Source organism: Xenopus laevis, chromosome 9_10L (genome assembly GCF_017654675.1).
Source record: "Xenopus laevis strain J_2021 chromosome 9_10L, Xenopus_laevis_v10.1, whole genome shotgun sequence".
Taxonomy (NCBI): Eukaryota; Metazoa; Chordata; class Amphibia; order Anura; family Pipidae; genus Xenopus; species Xenopus laevis.
The window spans coordinates 84,364,136-84,381,927 of record NC_054387.1 but is presented as its reverse complement, the minus strand read 5'-3'; the positions used below and the strand labels follow the sequence as shown (position 1 = coordinate 84,381,927).

Genomic DNA, 17,792 nt, shown 5'->3' with positions numbered 1-17,792 from the left:
AGTAGATAGGGATTGTTTAAAAAAAAGTCAATTTTTTTTCTAAGTCCCAAAAAACGCTGGCGTGTTTTCTACATGATGGCTGATAGGCTGAAAAAGATTGAAATTATTTTGGGGCTCCCCTTCCTCCCCCCTACATTTCCTGACTCATGGCAACTTACCTAGACAGTGGGCACATGTGTAGGGCAAAATAAAATTTTTATTTGCTGATTTGAAGGTTTTCTAGGCATTTGTAGTGCAGATACGTGTTCCTCCATTGAAATTTGAATTTCGCGCCGTATGCAAATTAGCCTTCGCTAGCGTAACTTCGCTTTATATAGCGAATCAACGCTAGCGCAACTCCGCAACCTTACGCTACCCCTGTGCGCAACTTCGGAATTTAGTGAATTTGCGGAGCCCTGGCGAAACTACGCCTGGCGAAGTGCGGCGAAGTGCGGCGAAGTTGCGCCTGGCGCAACTTCGCATCTTAGTGAATTTGCCCCTATGTCTCACGTTTTAATATGGGCTGTAATAAAAAGATGTAAAGCCTCATTCCTCTACTACCACTAAACAAACGTATGATTTTTAGAATGCTACTCTGAATGCACTATACATTCCACACGTAATTCAGTTGTGGAAGGTTCAGAACCTACAGTTGTTACGCTTCTGCATTTCCATGACCACTCAATCCAACTGTTTGCAGATTTGGCCCAATAAAGTTTAATCAGGTGGAGAGCATATAAACTCATACTTACAATTGTGCAACACCATAAAATTTGCCACAGATGGGGATTTCCCCAAAAACATATCTTCTTTTATAATGTAAATATGGATTATTGTCAATCATGGACCTTACTGATAGTCCCTCACCAAGATCCTGTTCTGCACATTCATCTCCACAACCGTCTGGTTCTCCATCGTTAGAGATGTCTTCAGCTTCTAGATTCCCTTTACCTCAATGAATGACAAAGTGATGCCCCAGAAGTCACAATTTACAACATCAATACAACTGATTTTGAGACTTACTTCTTAAAATGTTCTCATCACCACTATATTAGTTCATGGAGCTCTGAATAGTGCCTGGATTTCTCCATTATACCGCCATAATGTAATGGTACTCCACAGAGACCCATTCTAGGTTCCTCTGGGTGAACCCATTCCTTTAACTAAATGTTATTATCTGTTTTTCACTGTTTGCTAGTTTACATTTTCTGCCTAGATCTGGAAATAACTTGAACCATGAACCATGGTGACACCCTACAATCTCTGTATGGTGAGTAAGTGAGCTCTAGACTGTGATTTCAATTGCACTCTTATATCATGACCTGTTATACTTTTTTTTCCACAACACCCAGGGCATAAATTCTAGGTGTTATACATTATCATAAACTTTATGCCAATATGCTGTTATATCTTTCCACTTCACATCAATACTTTCTGTTGCTTGGTCTGATCATTCACTTGTTACACTGTCACTGTTTATCAAACCAGACAATTGTATATGGCACTTACTGGACTGTTTCTACATATTCCCAACCACATTTGAGCAGGCCAAACAGTCACACTGAATAACAAACTATTTTCAGGAGAATGTGGTGTTAGAGCACCAACCATTCTCTAGGAAGTGCATAAAGCAGTGATGAGAGGTAAACTTATTAAATTGGCTGCACAGTGGAAAAAGGCAAAACATAAGAAATTGACTCTGCTTTCACAACAACTTTCAACCTTAGAACATGCTCATAAAGCCAATCCCACTCCTCTCTAACAAAATTAAAAATATTACAACCCTGCGAGACAGACAAATGAAACCATGGCACATAATTAAAGCTTATAAAACATGTGGTTTTTGCTCAGTGCAGCACTCAGCAATGATGTTGCTGGTATGGCTCCATGACATCAGCACTGACAAACCCTGAACAGGTGCATGCCCTAACCCCTGGAATATGACATTAGGGATCAGGGCCCCCATCAGGGGGGGACAGGGGGTACTGTTGATCCCGGGCCCGGATGGTTTGGGGAGTTAAGTGGGGCCCGGCCGTGCTTCACTTACTTGCATAGCCGGGCCCCTGCCATCAGTGAGCTGCAGACTTCGGAAGGGAGGGCTGGGTGGAGCTCTGATGACTGCTTCTTGCTTCCTGTGCTCTGATTCGCCATGAAGTGTAAGTCCCAATAAAGCCGCATGGGGATTAGATGGTTGAAGTTTGAACCTCCCCTCTACTTTAGTCAATCGACATGCGGCTTTACCGGGACTTTTTTCTTTTAACTTGTAAATTAACAATAAAAATAACTGCAGGGTCAGTGACCTCCATTTGAAAACTGGCAGAATAGGAAGACAAATATTCCAAAAGCTATAAAAAAATCAAATAATGAAAACCAATAGCAAAATTGATAGGAATTGAAAATTAATAACATACTAAAAGTACATTTTAAGGTGGACCACCCCTTTAAAATGCAAGCTCAATTTGTGGTGAGGCCACAAAGGCCCAGGCACCAAAGTATTAGGGGCGGAATGCCGATCCGGCCGCTTTCTCTGGAGTACTGGGGACACACAGCTCCGGCATCTCCTCTGTGCTCCTCGCGTTGGGGGGGGGGTTGGGCGGGCACTAGGACTGTGCAGCCTAGGGGCACTCATCCGTGAAATTCGGGCCTGCTTGAATACCCACTCAGTGGTGGGAGAGTAGAACATGGACACATGTAGGAGGCATGTTGTGAAAGCTGCAACTGTGACTGTGACCAATTAACTCATTAATATGCTCTAGTCAAATATAATGTGAAAGTGATGATGGATAGTTCAAGAGCTTCCTAGTTGACCAGTGGCCTTCCACAGTGTGGGTGAGAAGCTTTGGCAAACCAGATGTTCTGTCCAGGAACACCAACTTTAATCAGATAGAATTTCTGGATAGTCTGTTAATTCTTCCTCCACATGGTCAGACAGTTAAGCAGAAAATGGTATATTTGTCTAAGCATATCTCTCTGTTTATGCCTAGCTTTAGCATTTTATTTTGAAAAGTTCTTCATTGATGAATGTAAATGCATTCTTTTGATTTCATAACACAAACCAATCTTCTTGAAAAATTGCATTTATTCAAATAAAACGCTTTTTTCCTTCTCAAAATACACTGAAAGTGGCATGTAAGTGCACTTATTTGTTTCCAACATTTGTTTCCATTTAGAAAAATACCTAGTACAGTACATGTAAAAGATTAATAAGAAAAGATTCTTACACAAATGACAATCAAGTCAATTATTTTACCTACGTTCCTGTGATAAAGGCCTTAAGGTATTTTTGCATATAGTGCAAAGGTTTATATCAATGGCAAGTTTTTCCCTTGAAAATAAATTGGTATTTAGATTTACCGCATGCCTCTTTCTTAATGAGAAATATACTTGAGTGAGCAGAATAATTTAGATTCCCTTCTAGATAACAATGTCCAAGGGGTTTACATTGAAGGGATGCTCACAGTGCATGCAATATGTTCTCCCCTCTTGCAATGAAATTTATCAGACCAGTTAGTAATATTTATAAGTCACAAAATAAATGGCTTTTGATACATACCACAACTTAGGAAATGGAATATCAGACTTTTCATTGATAGTAATAAACTCAATAAGCAACGAGCGTTGGCATACACAGCAAGGCAGCAAGAAGTTTTGAAATTTTAAAAAGTAAATCAATGCCGCAAGAACTTTCTGCTGTCTTGCAGTATATTTTGTCAGATTTTTAAACAAACTAATAGAATTATTTGGCAGAGGCAGTGTGTGTTATAAGGCATTATGTATGTGGTAAGTAGAACAATTTTAACAGGGAACCTGAACAGTTTCTGGAGCTCTAAACTCACACAACTTGCCCAGCATGGTCTCTATATGAATTTTGAATTACGAGCCATATATTAATCATTGGGTTCATACAGTACAAATACAAAGCAAAAAGGCATCTATCAGAATATAGTGAAATGTTTAGAAATATTGGCAATGCATTAAATAATAATATAAATGTAAACATTTTTTTTTAAAGAAAATCATTATAAAATTATAAAAATAAGATATATTTAATTATTTATTTATTGTAAAAATTAAATTACTTTTTTTTTGTTTTCAGTTTGTTCTCAGATAAGGCACCGCCTAAAGAGTGGTCTGATACCAGCACTGATATTTTGCATATTTTCTGCAATACATTACTATTTTAGCAGGAAAAAGAAATTGATCGCATTTTCTGAGCAGACTCTTGTGCCTATGAAATAAGCCTTAATAGTGAACCCGTCACTAGAAGGTTTATGTAAACCTGGCATTTGTCAATCAAAACGTCATATTTTGGAGCAAAATTCGATATCATAAATATGGGAATTTTACTGATGACACAACTAAGTCCTGTAAACAAGTGCATTTAACTGTCATATTATATAAAAGTGCATTTATTATACATATATATATATATATATATATATATATATATATATATATATATATATATATATATATATATATATATGCGTCATTGTTTGAATCAGCAAAAACATTGTGGTCCTTAATGCTTTGAATAGCCACACAATAAACATCTCTAAAGGAGTCTTTGCATTTAAATGGTCTCACACATTTCATTCAGTGACAAAGGCAACTTCTGGAAGCTCTTGGCGACTCACACTGGAATTATCTGGACTAACTTCAGATTGGGCGAAGTTGATAAAAACCTAGATAAAAAGATAGTAAGAAGATAACATCAGATAAAACCTAGAAATAATTATAAAAATGGATATGTTAAAGCAGAGCACGTCTTAATCACAGGTGCATACATTAAATAATTAGTATTTTGACAGAAATTGAAATATCTGTACTCTTTGGGTATTTTTCAGTGGCATAGACCCGATGTACAAGCTGTCTATGTACTGTATATCTAAACTGCACATTAGTGAACTGATTCTATAGCGTTATTTCATGAACATCTGATATATGGGGGAAAATTAGGGTATACTTATAAAAAAACACTTTTTTTTGGATTTTTATCGAAAAAAATACCCCTCAAAAACTCACCTAACTCAAATGTGTGCTTTTTTATTAAAAAAAAGTCTTCTTGAAAACTAGATTGGTTAAAAACTGGTTTTACTGCAAAGAAACTCAAATAGAAATAAAAACTCAACTTCAAATGTTGATAAATGGGTCAAAAATTACCTCATCTAGAGTAGTCTGGCTGACAGAAAAGTGAATGATATCCAAGTCTGACTTGTTGGCTTCAAGAAGATCAAATATGCCTGCAACGCCTCCTGCTGTCACCGGTACATGGTATTCTACCATGGTAAAATGTTGATCCTGTAAGATGAAAACAGATACATTTGAAAGTTATTTAAGCATCATTATAAATCACGACTTTCTACAAGGGGTGGTTCTCGATATTTTGCCACCTGTGGTATTTCCTACTCAGTCAGTGGCAAACCACAGGAACTGTACCTCCATTAGTAGTAGTTCTATTATAGATAATAAAACTACATCTGCACAAACATATTATTGACAAAGCAAAATAGGCTCATATTCCAGAAAGAGACTTATAATCTTCTTAATATTCACTTTCCATAATTAAGAATGCCTAAATTTACACACCCTTTATTCCTATTTAACATTCATTTCAACAAAACCTGTGTAACCAAATGAGTTATGGAACTTTTCGTACAAAAATAGCTGTAGCCGGTCAAAAGGAGAAATGAATACAATTCATTGAAACTCTGTTGCTTATTCTAAAAACAAGTTCTGTCACTCTCTGCAAATACTGTGGTGTATCATAAAGTAGCAAACAAAGCAATATTGAGGTTATTGAATTGCCAAGGTTTATTATGGTAATAATCACCAACATCAAGGGGGTTATTTATTAAACCTCAAAATTTTCTGGTCTGGCAAAACTCAAATTTTTTGAGGAAAAAAAAGCTTTCTCAAATTTTTTTTGACATGTATTATACCTTGATGCTGTAAAAAGCCTGAATCCGAAAACCCACCATCTCAGACCTGTTAAGGTCCTGTATAAGTCAATAGGAGAGGCATCTGTCCCAAATTTAAATTATCATGGTCCTTGGAGAGTTTAGTCTGAAAATCTGACTTTTTTTAGGTTTTCAGGAAATAACTCGTGTGATTTGGGAAGATTCTTTGAAATAAAAGACTATTCTGTTCTCACAACACTTAGGGGCAGATTTATCAAGGGTCGAAGTAAATTCGAGGGAATTTTCGAAAATCATTAGAATATTCGATAATCGAAGTACTGTCTCTTTAAAAACATTTTGACTTCAATACTTCTACAGCATTTTTCTAAGTTTTTGAAGTCAAAGTAAAAATCGTTCGATCGAACGATAAAATCGCTCGAATCATCCGCAGAATAGCCAAATTCGATGGAAAAAAGTTTGAATTCGAAGTATTTTAATTTGATGGTTGAATTTTGAAGTATTTTTAACGTCGAAATTCTACCCTTGATATATCTGTCCCTTAATCATAGGCTCATAGGCCTAATATTAATTATTGTGAGAACATGAAACGCGCAAGGCTGTTATCCACAATTGTACTTCAATAAAGACCTGTTTTTACTACTCATGCCTGGTGGATTGCTCTTTGAATGCCTACCCTACAAACAATACAGTAAAGGTTGCCCAGGTCAAGTAACCCAAGCCAAGAAATTAGCAATACATGTTTTGCTGGCTTGCTGTAGTTTGGTAAATCAAAGCACACATCTGGTTGGTTGGTAAATCTGGATTAACTTTCCCCAACATTTTCTGATTCCCTCAGTTTTCTTGCATTTGTGGGAGCAGGACAGTTCTGAAGGGCTAGGATGCTTACAACGGTAGACGGGTATCTGCTCTTAATGACTATAAAGAATGTATAAAGCAATAGTTCTCAAACTGTGGGGCTGGCTCCTCTGGAGAGGGGGAATGGAGCCTTTAAACATATTTAGTTAAGATTTGGGGAGAATGACTGTTTGCTCTAGAATGATGAACATTCTTGGAATTATGGCTAAAGGTACATATTGTTTTTCATTGACCCTGGGAAAAAAAATCACAAACAAACATATAAAAATATGTTACAGTACTGGAAAAAAACAGAGTAGAAGCTTCTTTTTGACTATAGGGGTCATTTCTAGCACAGCACCAAAAAGGCCATAATCAGCCATTTTTTTTTACTTTGCGTGCTGTTATTTTGGAGTGAGAGACCTGCTGCTAGCCACTGGTGCTATTTCACCCCTTAGTGCTCTAGCACTTGCGCCCTTGGAAAAGTAAACACCCCCTTATACTTAGTATTAAATAAAGGGGTATCTGGCCAATAGAACTCCAAAGAAGCTGGAGCTGCGGCACTTGTATTAAGGGATTATATTTATCTAAACTAAACTTTGAAAACTGTTTTATATGCAATGCATAATTGTGTTTCATTTATCTTGGGAGAAAAAAACAAACATATACGAAAACATATATAAACATATAAGAAAAATATGGTAAAGTAAAGGAATAAAACAGAAGAAGTTTATTTACCTTAAGATATGTATTTGGGAAATAACGGCACATGAAGCTGGTAAGCGCCTCAACACTGACAGAGGAGTCTTTCAAATGCATCTTCACTGTAAACCCGCTTCCAAATCTGAAATACATTGTTCACATCATTTTAAAAAGTATATTTGTATCTAATGAAGAAATATCTCTATTGTAAGGCAGCCTTTGGCAGCGTGTGAATAACTGAATGTGTGCAGGTTTTGAAAAGCAATACAGTATGATTTCAGCTGAAAGAAAAGTCAAACTCTACAACAATTTCCAAAATAAATTCAGGTGAACGAAGAAATAAAAAGCAGTTTTCTGAAGTAAATTAATATCCCGATATAATTTTTAGAAGTGTAAATGACATGCTTACTTTCCTGAAATCTTTACTGATAACTAGAAATTTGCAGTTGATAGGAGTGCCAGTTGTTAAAAAATGTAATGGCATTCTAGAAAGCAAACAATGTCATATCTAAAACTAAATATACATACTCCAATACGTAATAAAGACATTGAGTCTGCCCAGGTGCAGTAAACTATAGCAACCAATAAGATGTTTGCTTTTAAATGGTTGACTGTTTAATACTACCTGCTCATTGGTTGATATAGTTATTACACCTTTAGCCAGCTTAACACCTTTATTACATAACCCACACAGAATCAAGGGTCTGATCAAAGTCCTGATTTCTAAAACGAAGAAGAAATTTGTTCCAGGGACTGGTCTGATTGACATAGTGGAGTAGATGGGTAGTGATGCTGCAGATGGAGTTTTTTTCAGCAGGTTTCATTCGACTAAAAGGATGTACTTGATGGGCATGTTTCTTTTTTAAAAGTAAATTACTATGGTACATTTATTCTGTATTATTTCTGTTTCACAAAGACCCAGTTTATCAGTTACCCAGTTATGCCATCATAGTAACAATAATGTTTAAAGGAGAAGCACTTGGGGTTGCCAAATGTTAGGCACCCCCAAGTGATTGTATTGACGTACCTGAAACCCCTGGCTGGTGCTCCTATAGGCAGAAATCTGAACCGGCCTGGGGTTATACCAGTGAGCACCACAGAGAGATCTCCTCCCTGCTTCCTCTTTCTTCTCGCAGTTGCGCATGCGCAGTGGAATGAAAAGCACTTAACTAAAAAATCGGCTATTTTGCTCTACTGAGCATGAGTTTGCCCGGGGAAATTTGAAGAAAAGAGACCCCGGAAGAAGATCTCTCCGTGATGCTTGCTAGAAAAACCCCAGGCCTGTGCAGTTTTCTGCTGATAAGAGCACCGGCCCAGGGTTTTAGGTAAGTCAATACAATCACTTTTGGCAACCCCAAGTGCAAACAGACATTCCTTCTCCTTTAAAAGTTCTCCTGATTTAAACACCTCTTGGCTGTAAATCATTGTGTGTACTGGAACACTACTGTGGTTATTTGTGTTTCAGCTGCTACATGTATTCATGTTTATGAAATCTAGCTGATGGATTTAATATAATGCACATGTGTTTTCAGTACCCTGTGTTTATAAGCAGGAGATAAAATATGCAAATACCTGTAAAGGACTGGACAATAAATGGCTTATCAGAAACAGACGGGATATAAATCTGAGCTGTATGAATATTTCATGGTGCCACAGGGTAATACTTTAGTTTCTCACCTGCTTTTTATGTGTTGAAGGGAACCAATGCACTGGAATTTTCCTTTCACCATGATAGCAAGCCTAGTACACAAAGCTTCACACTCTTCCATACTGGGAATAAAAGAAAAAAGGTAAACAAACATCTAGTTTATGCCTTGCTAATTGTATTCTTCTTTACATATGTCAACTATAAGAAATACTTTATTTTGTATTTATTTGAAACACTTTATATAATACTGCAAGCACTAGCACATGGAAGTGAGATAAAAAGTGGAAAGACAGGGCTTAGACTTAGGCTAACTAAGCAACAAGATGAGATTTATTGTTCTGAATAAAGTTTTAGAATGATGTTCTAAAGTTTTTTCTACTTTTTAACTGCTTGTGACTACTGTTTTTTCTACTTTTTAACTGTTTGTGACTCTTTCTGGAAAGAAACAGTATGCCCATATTTTGTTGTTAATGATTTACTACTACCTGTGCTGAGAGTTGTTTATATGTCAGAGGGTTGATAGTTGTCACCCCCGCCCTCTATGAAGCCATAACGCTATAGGGCCCAAGGCAGGATGGACTATAAGGGCTAATGGTCAACTGTGGACAATGGTCACTCATATAACTTATACTAGGCCATACAAATAAATGATCACCAGTCTGTTACTTAAATTCCAGAGTGTCAGCATAGTGTCAGCATGTCTCTTATGCCCTTTTGCAGAAGTGTTGCTCAATAGCTGTCTGTACCACAATGGTTATGTTTAGCCAACAGATGTTTACGAGGCTGTGGACAGTTGGAACCAGAAATCTCTTATGTTGCAAAACTGCACATCTTACAGGACTGTATAAATGTATATTATGTCAGTAAGTCTCCTCGCCAGATCATGTATGGAATTTCCGTGAACCCCTTGTCACAATTACTGTAAATGCCTTCTGAAAGCTATATAACGCCTGGACCAAGAGGTGGGTCTTTGGTAAGTCCTTGGGTGACATTCTGTGTGTTACTCCAACAGCTTACCCAGACAAAACTGTTATGTTGTATTATGTATGAATAAATTGCCTGACTATTACTAAAGGTTTTCCTTTACTGAGTTTTGTCTTACACAAGGTCAAAATGGTACTAATAAAAATGCTATCAGAGTCTGGGGCTGGTGCACCAGGACCACTTTTTTTTTGACTAACAAAACATTTGCAACAGAAATTTTTTTTACTGTGCAATAAAAGACAATATTTTGTCTGCTCCAGTAATTATCAACAAACAATATGTTGTATTAACTACACTACATCATGTAGAATTCCAAAAGCAAATATCTAATTGGTTGTTTGGAGTTACTGGAACAGGTAACACTTTGCGTTGTACAGTTGTACATGAATGTATAAGCTCTGATGCATCTTGTTAAGAGTGCGGTCAACACATGCATGAGGCTTCACCTGCTGCAGCAAGGACTAGGCTTCATATTAGTTTTCCTACTGGTGAGGATTGGGCAGGGATCATATCATATAAGACAGGAAGCTCTGGACAAACTGAATTGAAAGCATCAAATTTGGTAAAGATGCTTTATTATCTGTGTAACTGCTGCTTTGACATGGATGTTTTTGACATTTGGCCTTGTAAAAAGTAATTGAGCTTAAAGTTTTACTTCTTTGCCTCTTACCTGTGAGATGTCAGGACCACTGCACATTTTTCCTTAACTTCTTCAGAGATTATTTTCCATAGATGCCTTTTAGTTTTTGGATCCATCCCTGAACTAGGCTCATCCTGTTTTACATAGGGAGAATAAAATAGTGTTGGTTTAAATGATTCCTAGTGATATCTAATATTGCATATGAATATAAACATTGAATTAGTCTCCCGACTACTACTTCATTAAAATACACAGACAGTACAGTAGACATTGTTTTGTATTAATACAAGAATAAAATTAATTAATGTAAATCAATGTTTTGGATTCTGGATACACTTGCACAATGCACTGAAACAATGAATTTATCCTTAATTCTCTGTCATTTGCACTGTTAATTGAAGATTTCTAAGAGTGTTAAAGCTTGGTACTGCAAGCTAAACTCTAACACAACAAAGAACAAAATGTTCCTGACAATCAGGAAGTGTTTAGTAAATCTGCTAAAAGTCAAACAGCTGGGAATGGTTTCTCCAGTTTCTTATCATGCTTAATTGATTATAGGGATGTACAATATCTTTAGTCATTTCAAACCATAATCTAAACATGGTACTGCTGTTTACCAGGAGAAGAATAGAAGGTCTTCCAATAAGGGCCAGGGCTGTGGAGAGTTTTCTCCGAGTTCCACAGCTGTATCCGGCTGTAATTCGGTCTTTGTATTGCACAAGTTGCAGCTTTTGAAGGAGGTTAAGCGATACCTATAATTAAAAGCAAGATACAAATGAGGAATGCTCAATGTAAAACCTTTTCAGTCATCATCTCATACCAAATACTCCCTATATAGGGACATCAGTAACTAGTGTTTCAATCAATACAAAGTAGGAACTCATCAGTTTCATAGTCAAAGTACTTGCTTATTATAAATAAAAGAAAACTGCAGAACATTTGCTTTGGAAGCCTATGCTGATGTGTTTTTAGCTGGGTGAAGCTAGTGAGACATTAATATGGTTATGTGAAATATCACTAGTATTAGAATACAGGCAGGGATCTATTACCTGAAATGCTTGGGGCACCATCCTTAAGGCTTTAAACATTTCAAAAGTAGGACTGCCTTGAAATCATCATTTATGCTAGTTTACTTATCATCAGGTACTAGTTACTGTCTTTTTATTACAGAGACACAAATTAGACATTCTTTCCTTTATTTATGAGGCACCAATACTGTCTGTTATGCAACACAGTGGGAACCATTTATAAACACTGGCCACATTTGCACCTATCCAGTTACCCATTGCAACTAATCAGAGTTATCCTTGCAGTTGGCTGAAAATACCTTATCACTGATTAGTTGCTATGGGTCATGCCCAGGTGCAAATTTGCCCAGTGTTTATAAATGAACCCCACTGTTTATTCTGGGCTTTGTCAGAGGAGGTGTCCCTGTAGGTCACATCCCTTATATACCTGCATATTTATTTTATACATATTCCGAGGTTTGTTATTCATATATTTATGTTATATCCATACAGGACCTTGATAATAGGTCCCGAAGAGCAAATATTCGTTTGGGGGGAGTCTCAGAAACGGAAACAAACATAGAGCAGTTTGCACTCAACCTTTTCACGATACACAGAGCCTTTACTAGACCACGCAATAAAGACACTCCAAGGTAGATAGTCCTTAAGTTATACCACAAGGCAACTAGGGACCAAATACTGCATGCTGCCCGCCAATTTATTTGTAGAGATCCTAGTAAGCTACCAGCAGATATATTCACGGATTTAGCCCCTAGCACTTTGCAAAGAAAGAGTCTAATGGAGGATGTTACCCTAAGACTACCGAAGGCAAAGATTAAGCACAGATGGAGTTTCCCCTTTGCACTTTACTGTGTAATTAACAACAGTGCTTACTCTATTAAGATGGGGGAGGTGATCCTGCATACTCTGCACAAAGAGGGACTCATTCCACAATCACCAATAAAATCTGAAAGCAGTCGTCTAAGGCCTCAGAAAGCATGGCAGGTAGTTTCTACTGCAACCTTGTCTCTTCACGCTGACCAGAACAATGTCATTCCAAAACCTCAGAGACCTCGTTCCCAGTAGTCGCAGGAATACAGAGACACAGCATTATGGTTTACTAAGGGCCTGGGAATAAATGTTGCCCACAACACAGTAATGACACCACAGGAAAAGTCGCCTCTCGGCCAGGACACTAACCCCAAGGTTAGAGTTTCTTCTATTGAGATTAATGTTATTTACATCTCAGTGCTCTGGGTTCACTTTTAACTATGATGCATACCTGAACTAGCCTCTTATTCCACTCCCTACAATGGGAAGACAAACATACTAAAAATAATCTCTCTATTGAACATAGATCTCAAAATCCGAACAACCACCTTAGCTTGGAGATTCTCCTCAATCTTACCTGACATAATTCATAAAGATCACATAAGGTTTATACCCCTTAGACAAGCAGGAGATAATGTAAGGAAAGTTCTCAATATTATTCACCATTCCAAAACAAACAAACCACAGCTGGGAATTTTAGCCATATAGAAAAGGCCTTTGACTCCCTCTACTGGGAGTATCTCAAAACAGTACTGCAGTCATTAGGAATAGGGGAATCCTTCACTACAACACTTTCTACCTACTATATAACCCCCTCAGCCACCCTGAAATCACCACAATCACACAGCAAATCATAGCAATACAAAAGGCACAAGAAAGGGGTGCCGATTATCTCCAGCACTCTTTGCTCTGTGATACAGAGCTATAGCAGAGCTGGCTATAGCAATTAGGAAGAATCAAAATATTGGAGGTTAAACTAGTGCCAGGACAGAACATAAAGTTTGTCTATTTGTAGATGACCTATTGCTTACTATTATGCAACCCCTAACTACGATACCTAACTTCCTTAAGTTGATTCAACAGTTTACATTTGTGTCGGGACTCAAGCTTAAACAAGATAAGAGTGAATCTATGCCATCTGGAATCCAAAGAAATGTTACTAAGCTCATTGAGCTCAACTTTGAGCTATGGGAGAAAATATATACCATATATGTCATATTTAGGTGTTTGTCTTACCAATATGTTAGAAACTATGTATAAATGTAATTACCTTCAACTCTATATGGAGCTAACACAGGAGCTTTAAGAATTGAGAAAGAAAAAGATCTCTTGGATAGGGAGAATTCATTGTATTAAAATGATGACCTTGCCCAGATTGCTTTATTACTTTATTACCCTGCCCATTGCCAACCTACAAAAGGACCAACAAACAATTATGTCATTAATATGGGACGATAAGAGACTAAGGATCAATAAAAAAATGATGTTCTTCCACAAAACAAAAGGCAGACTAGGAGTGCCAAACCCGCATCAATATTATAGAGAGGTGAGATGCATCCAAATCCCACCAATACATGGAGGAACTATAGCCCCTCTTTGGGTGGAAATAGAATCAACCCTTATACAACTGACATCACTACCGAGCTTCTGCTTCCCCATTAACTTATTGCACGCTCCAGTTATGGAACATCCTACTAAACCTCAAATTCCAGTTAGCTTAAAGACCATCTGGGATGATCCCAATACATGGGAATACTCTTTTTTTCCCCAGGACAAACAGGTAAAGTGCTTAGCTGGTGGTGCAATCATGGGATCATATTTTTGCACCAGCTTACAGATGGATCAAAGTCTTTACAACTACAAGTGATCATATGGAAATATGAGGTCCCTCCTATTGAAACCTATTGGGCAACACAACTAGCCACTTTGTTCATCATTTATGGCGCAAAAACAATATATCATGGACATTCATGAAAGGCATATGTGAGGCTTCTTCAATGGGTAGGCATACTCTGTCAGCAATATACAACTACCTGAACCATGTGGATATACCTGACAGCACATGCTGGACTAGGAACAGGATTTTGGAAAAACAATCTCTCAAGGTACATTGCTCAAAAGCTATCAAATGATCTTCAAATGGAGCTATAATGTAGCTGTCATGGAAACTTCACTTAAGTTATTTCATAAGCTTATTACTTTTGGGACATAAATTAAAATGCCTAAATAATTCAGCACATTGGCTAATACAACATATATGCATGGCAGTCAGGATCCATATAGCTTCTCAATGGAAATCTTACTGTCTCTCCATCACTAAAGTTTTGGACAAGATACTATAGAATATTTACACACTAACAAATTACCAAAAAAATACCATAAGGATAACCTGATGGAGCTATATTCTGGAGTATGGGACACTTGGATATCTAATAGAAAAACCTTCTCCTCTATATGACCACCAACTAGGCAATGGGCAGAGTATCCCCCTTTTTTTCATAAGTCATCCCATTATTCAACATAAGGTACTCTGAATGCATTACTATTTTGACAATAAACTGATCAAGGAGGCTTAATGAGTTAGGACCCAATGAGCACAATGTATTACTTCTTCTTTTTAATTTTTCTTCTGTTTAGTCACAAATATACTATGGGATAAATATGTAATATATGTAATTCATGCTTTTGCATTGTATAAAAAAAGGAAAAAAAACTGTTTAAAAAAAATAAGTTTACAAAAAATAGAACTATTGTCCTCTTTATTATTAATACTCCTCAGATGGTCCCCTTCTCAAGCCATGTTCCAATATCTTGCACTGATGAGATCTATCAAGATCTAAACAAGCTGTCTGCAAGTTTGGAAATATGGCTCTGAACCATTAGGCCATTATCTGTGCTATAAAACCTGCAGTTCTGGATGCATGTTGGCCAAAGGGACATAAATAAGTGATTTGAATGTCTCCGCCCATGATGCCTTATGGGAGAATTAAAACTCTCATATTTGGTATTTAGGCAGTGCTATGTGTATGGCATGAGACAAGTAAATACCTTCTGATTTCAGAATGCTTCATTTTGCATGTAATTGCTTGTGATGGGCTTATGGGCTCCTTTTAGCCCATCTCACCCTAACCAGGTTCGGTTTTCTATATCTTTCATCCAAAACGTAACTATCTATTTAATATTATATAATTATTTTTGCAAAAAAATCCCTATAAGCTTCCCAGCCATGTAATTCTATTTTGTTCCTTATGTAATCTATCTGGGGCAATTTTACTTGCTATTGATTTCCTACTAATCACCATTGGAGTTAACTTATACATTTAAAATGCTCCAATTCTTTAAAATCCTTTTTTTTTACTGCTCCATTTTTCTTATTTGCCTTTTTGTCTTTTCTATCATCTTTTTTTTTACCCTTTAATTTTCTATTTTCTTTATTGCTTCTACTAGATCACATTTTTTGTAGCCCCTAGAGCTTAATCTTTGACACTGTAATACTATTAGCTGGCTCTATTACCAAAGTGATCATTTATATTCCATTAGTCTATAACAATGAAAAGGAATTAGATATTCCATACAATTTTTGTATTTGGGATTGTTCCTAAGGTAGTTAAGTAGATAGTTAGTTAATTTTCTTTCACTTTAGGAAGCTATCCCTGACATTTCTTGCAATGCGAGTGCACACAAAGGCAGGGCTGAAATTAAGTCAGTACAGTATTCATAAAAGCTACAAAATATTCTGTCACAAGTAGGGGTAAAATGCACTTCAGCTATTCCTTTGTGATTATGCTTGTATGCATTGCGTTATTTATAACACTTTATGGCACAGCATTAAAAAGGATATTAGTGATTGAAATGAAATCATCAAAATCTTTTGTTTGACTGGCATGCTTACTGCTTTGAGCTTCTTTTCTGGAATCCCATGTAATCGAGCGTAAAAATACAAGTGTTCTTCTCCTGTCAATAATTCATCCAGTGCATCTTCTTGAGGGCAGTAACCAAAGGCTGACCAGTCTGTATTATAGCCCAAGATATTCTCTAAATTTCTGTATAAAGGAAACAAAAGTGAATTAGTGGTTGCTACTTCAGTTCATTGCAACAAAAATGAAAACCATTGTATTATTATAACAAGTTTCAGAGGGACCCAGCGCACTCTAATCCCCGTCCTTCCGCCCACCTCCACCCTAGCCCCACCTCCACCCTGCCCACTCCCACCCAACTTGCGTCCCCCTTCCTCACCACAGGTAAGAAAGCAGTGGGGGAGGAGGGTTTTTCTTAATTAGCATAGGGGAAGCAGACTACAGTGCAAGCCCCTGTTCTCCAGGCCCCTCTGCGACTCTATAGTTACACCACTGCTGTACAGAGTATAAATGTATACTGTATCAATTTTAGAAAAAAAACATCACTTTAGTTCCAGTGCAGGGCTGCAATGTAGTATGCTGAAATGCATATTAAGCCATAAATAAAAACATCAGACTTTTGAAGTTTCATTTAAATGCTGAACACAAGGCACTAACTTATTGATAACACAATTGGTAATTTTCTTAAACCAGCCGAAGTGTAAGACCAGGAGAGCAAGATAGCACCCCTAAGTGCTCAGTCGATACTTTTTCCCTCAGTCTGACCCCACTGTGGCCTCTTCTGCTCCCTTACGAGCGCATCTGAATGACAGGCAAGTTTGGTCGCAGGAGGGGGTGTCTATATGCCTTACGTGCCTCCTTCTACCCCTCATTAATACATCACCCCTGTCACAAGTTCTTAGTGCTCACAATTATTAAGTAAACATACCCAAAATTGTTCCTGACTTGTATGTTTCCTTTGGATGGAGCAACATCTCCTGTCAGCATCTTGAAAGTTGTAGTTTTCCCAGCCCCATTAACACCAAGAAGGCCAAAACACTGGAACAGAAGAAAGTCAAATTTAGCAGTAGAATATCATGAACCCATTCACTTGTCACAGAGATTGTAAAAAGATCCAGAGGGTGCAGCCACAATGGGGCCCTGTACCAAGTGAAAATGAAATGGGAGTACTTGCAGTGATAACTGGCCTGGCACAATTCCACATGCAGGGCTTTAGGCATATAAGTGGAAAGGAAAGGCATATTAAAAAGATATTATGCAGTGTGGGCTGCTGAGCTGTTAGAAATGAAAAGGCCTTTGCTTTGTTATTTTTTTAGTGCATTGTTTCTATGTTTTAATATTTAATCATTTTCCTGAGAAACCAGGATAAGGTTACATTTATTTGTTTAT

At 37.3% G+C, this 17,792-nt stretch overlaps 1 protein-coding gene across 1 annotated transcript in view; it reads right to left on the bottom strand.

Moving 5' to 3' along the window:
- Window positions 1–3,040: 3,040 nt before the first annotated feature.
- The window catches only part of LOC108701422, a 98,898-nt gene continuing 84,146 nt past the window's right edge, over window positions 3,041–17,792 (bottom strand). The window contains exons 51-58 of the mRNA XM_018236080.2: window positions 17,332–17,441; window positions 16,439–16,589; window positions 11,326–11,460; window positions 10,739–10,842; window positions 9,114–9,206; window positions 7,473–7,578; window positions 5,143–5,280; window positions 3,041–4,664 (exon numbers count right to left, since the gene is read on the bottom strand). Coding sequence (XP_018091569.1) covers window positions 4,572–4,664; window positions 5,143–5,280; window positions 7,473–7,578; window positions 9,114–9,206; window positions 10,739–10,842; window positions 11,326–11,460; window positions 16,439–16,589; window positions 17,332–17,441 — 930 coding nt within the window. The 3' untranslated portion in view covers window positions 3,041–4,571. The remainder of the gene's footprint in view (window positions 4,665–5,142; window positions 5,281–7,472; window positions 7,579–9,113; window positions 9,207–10,738; window positions 10,843–11,325; window positions 11,461–16,438; window positions 16,590–17,331; window positions 17,442–17,792) is intronic.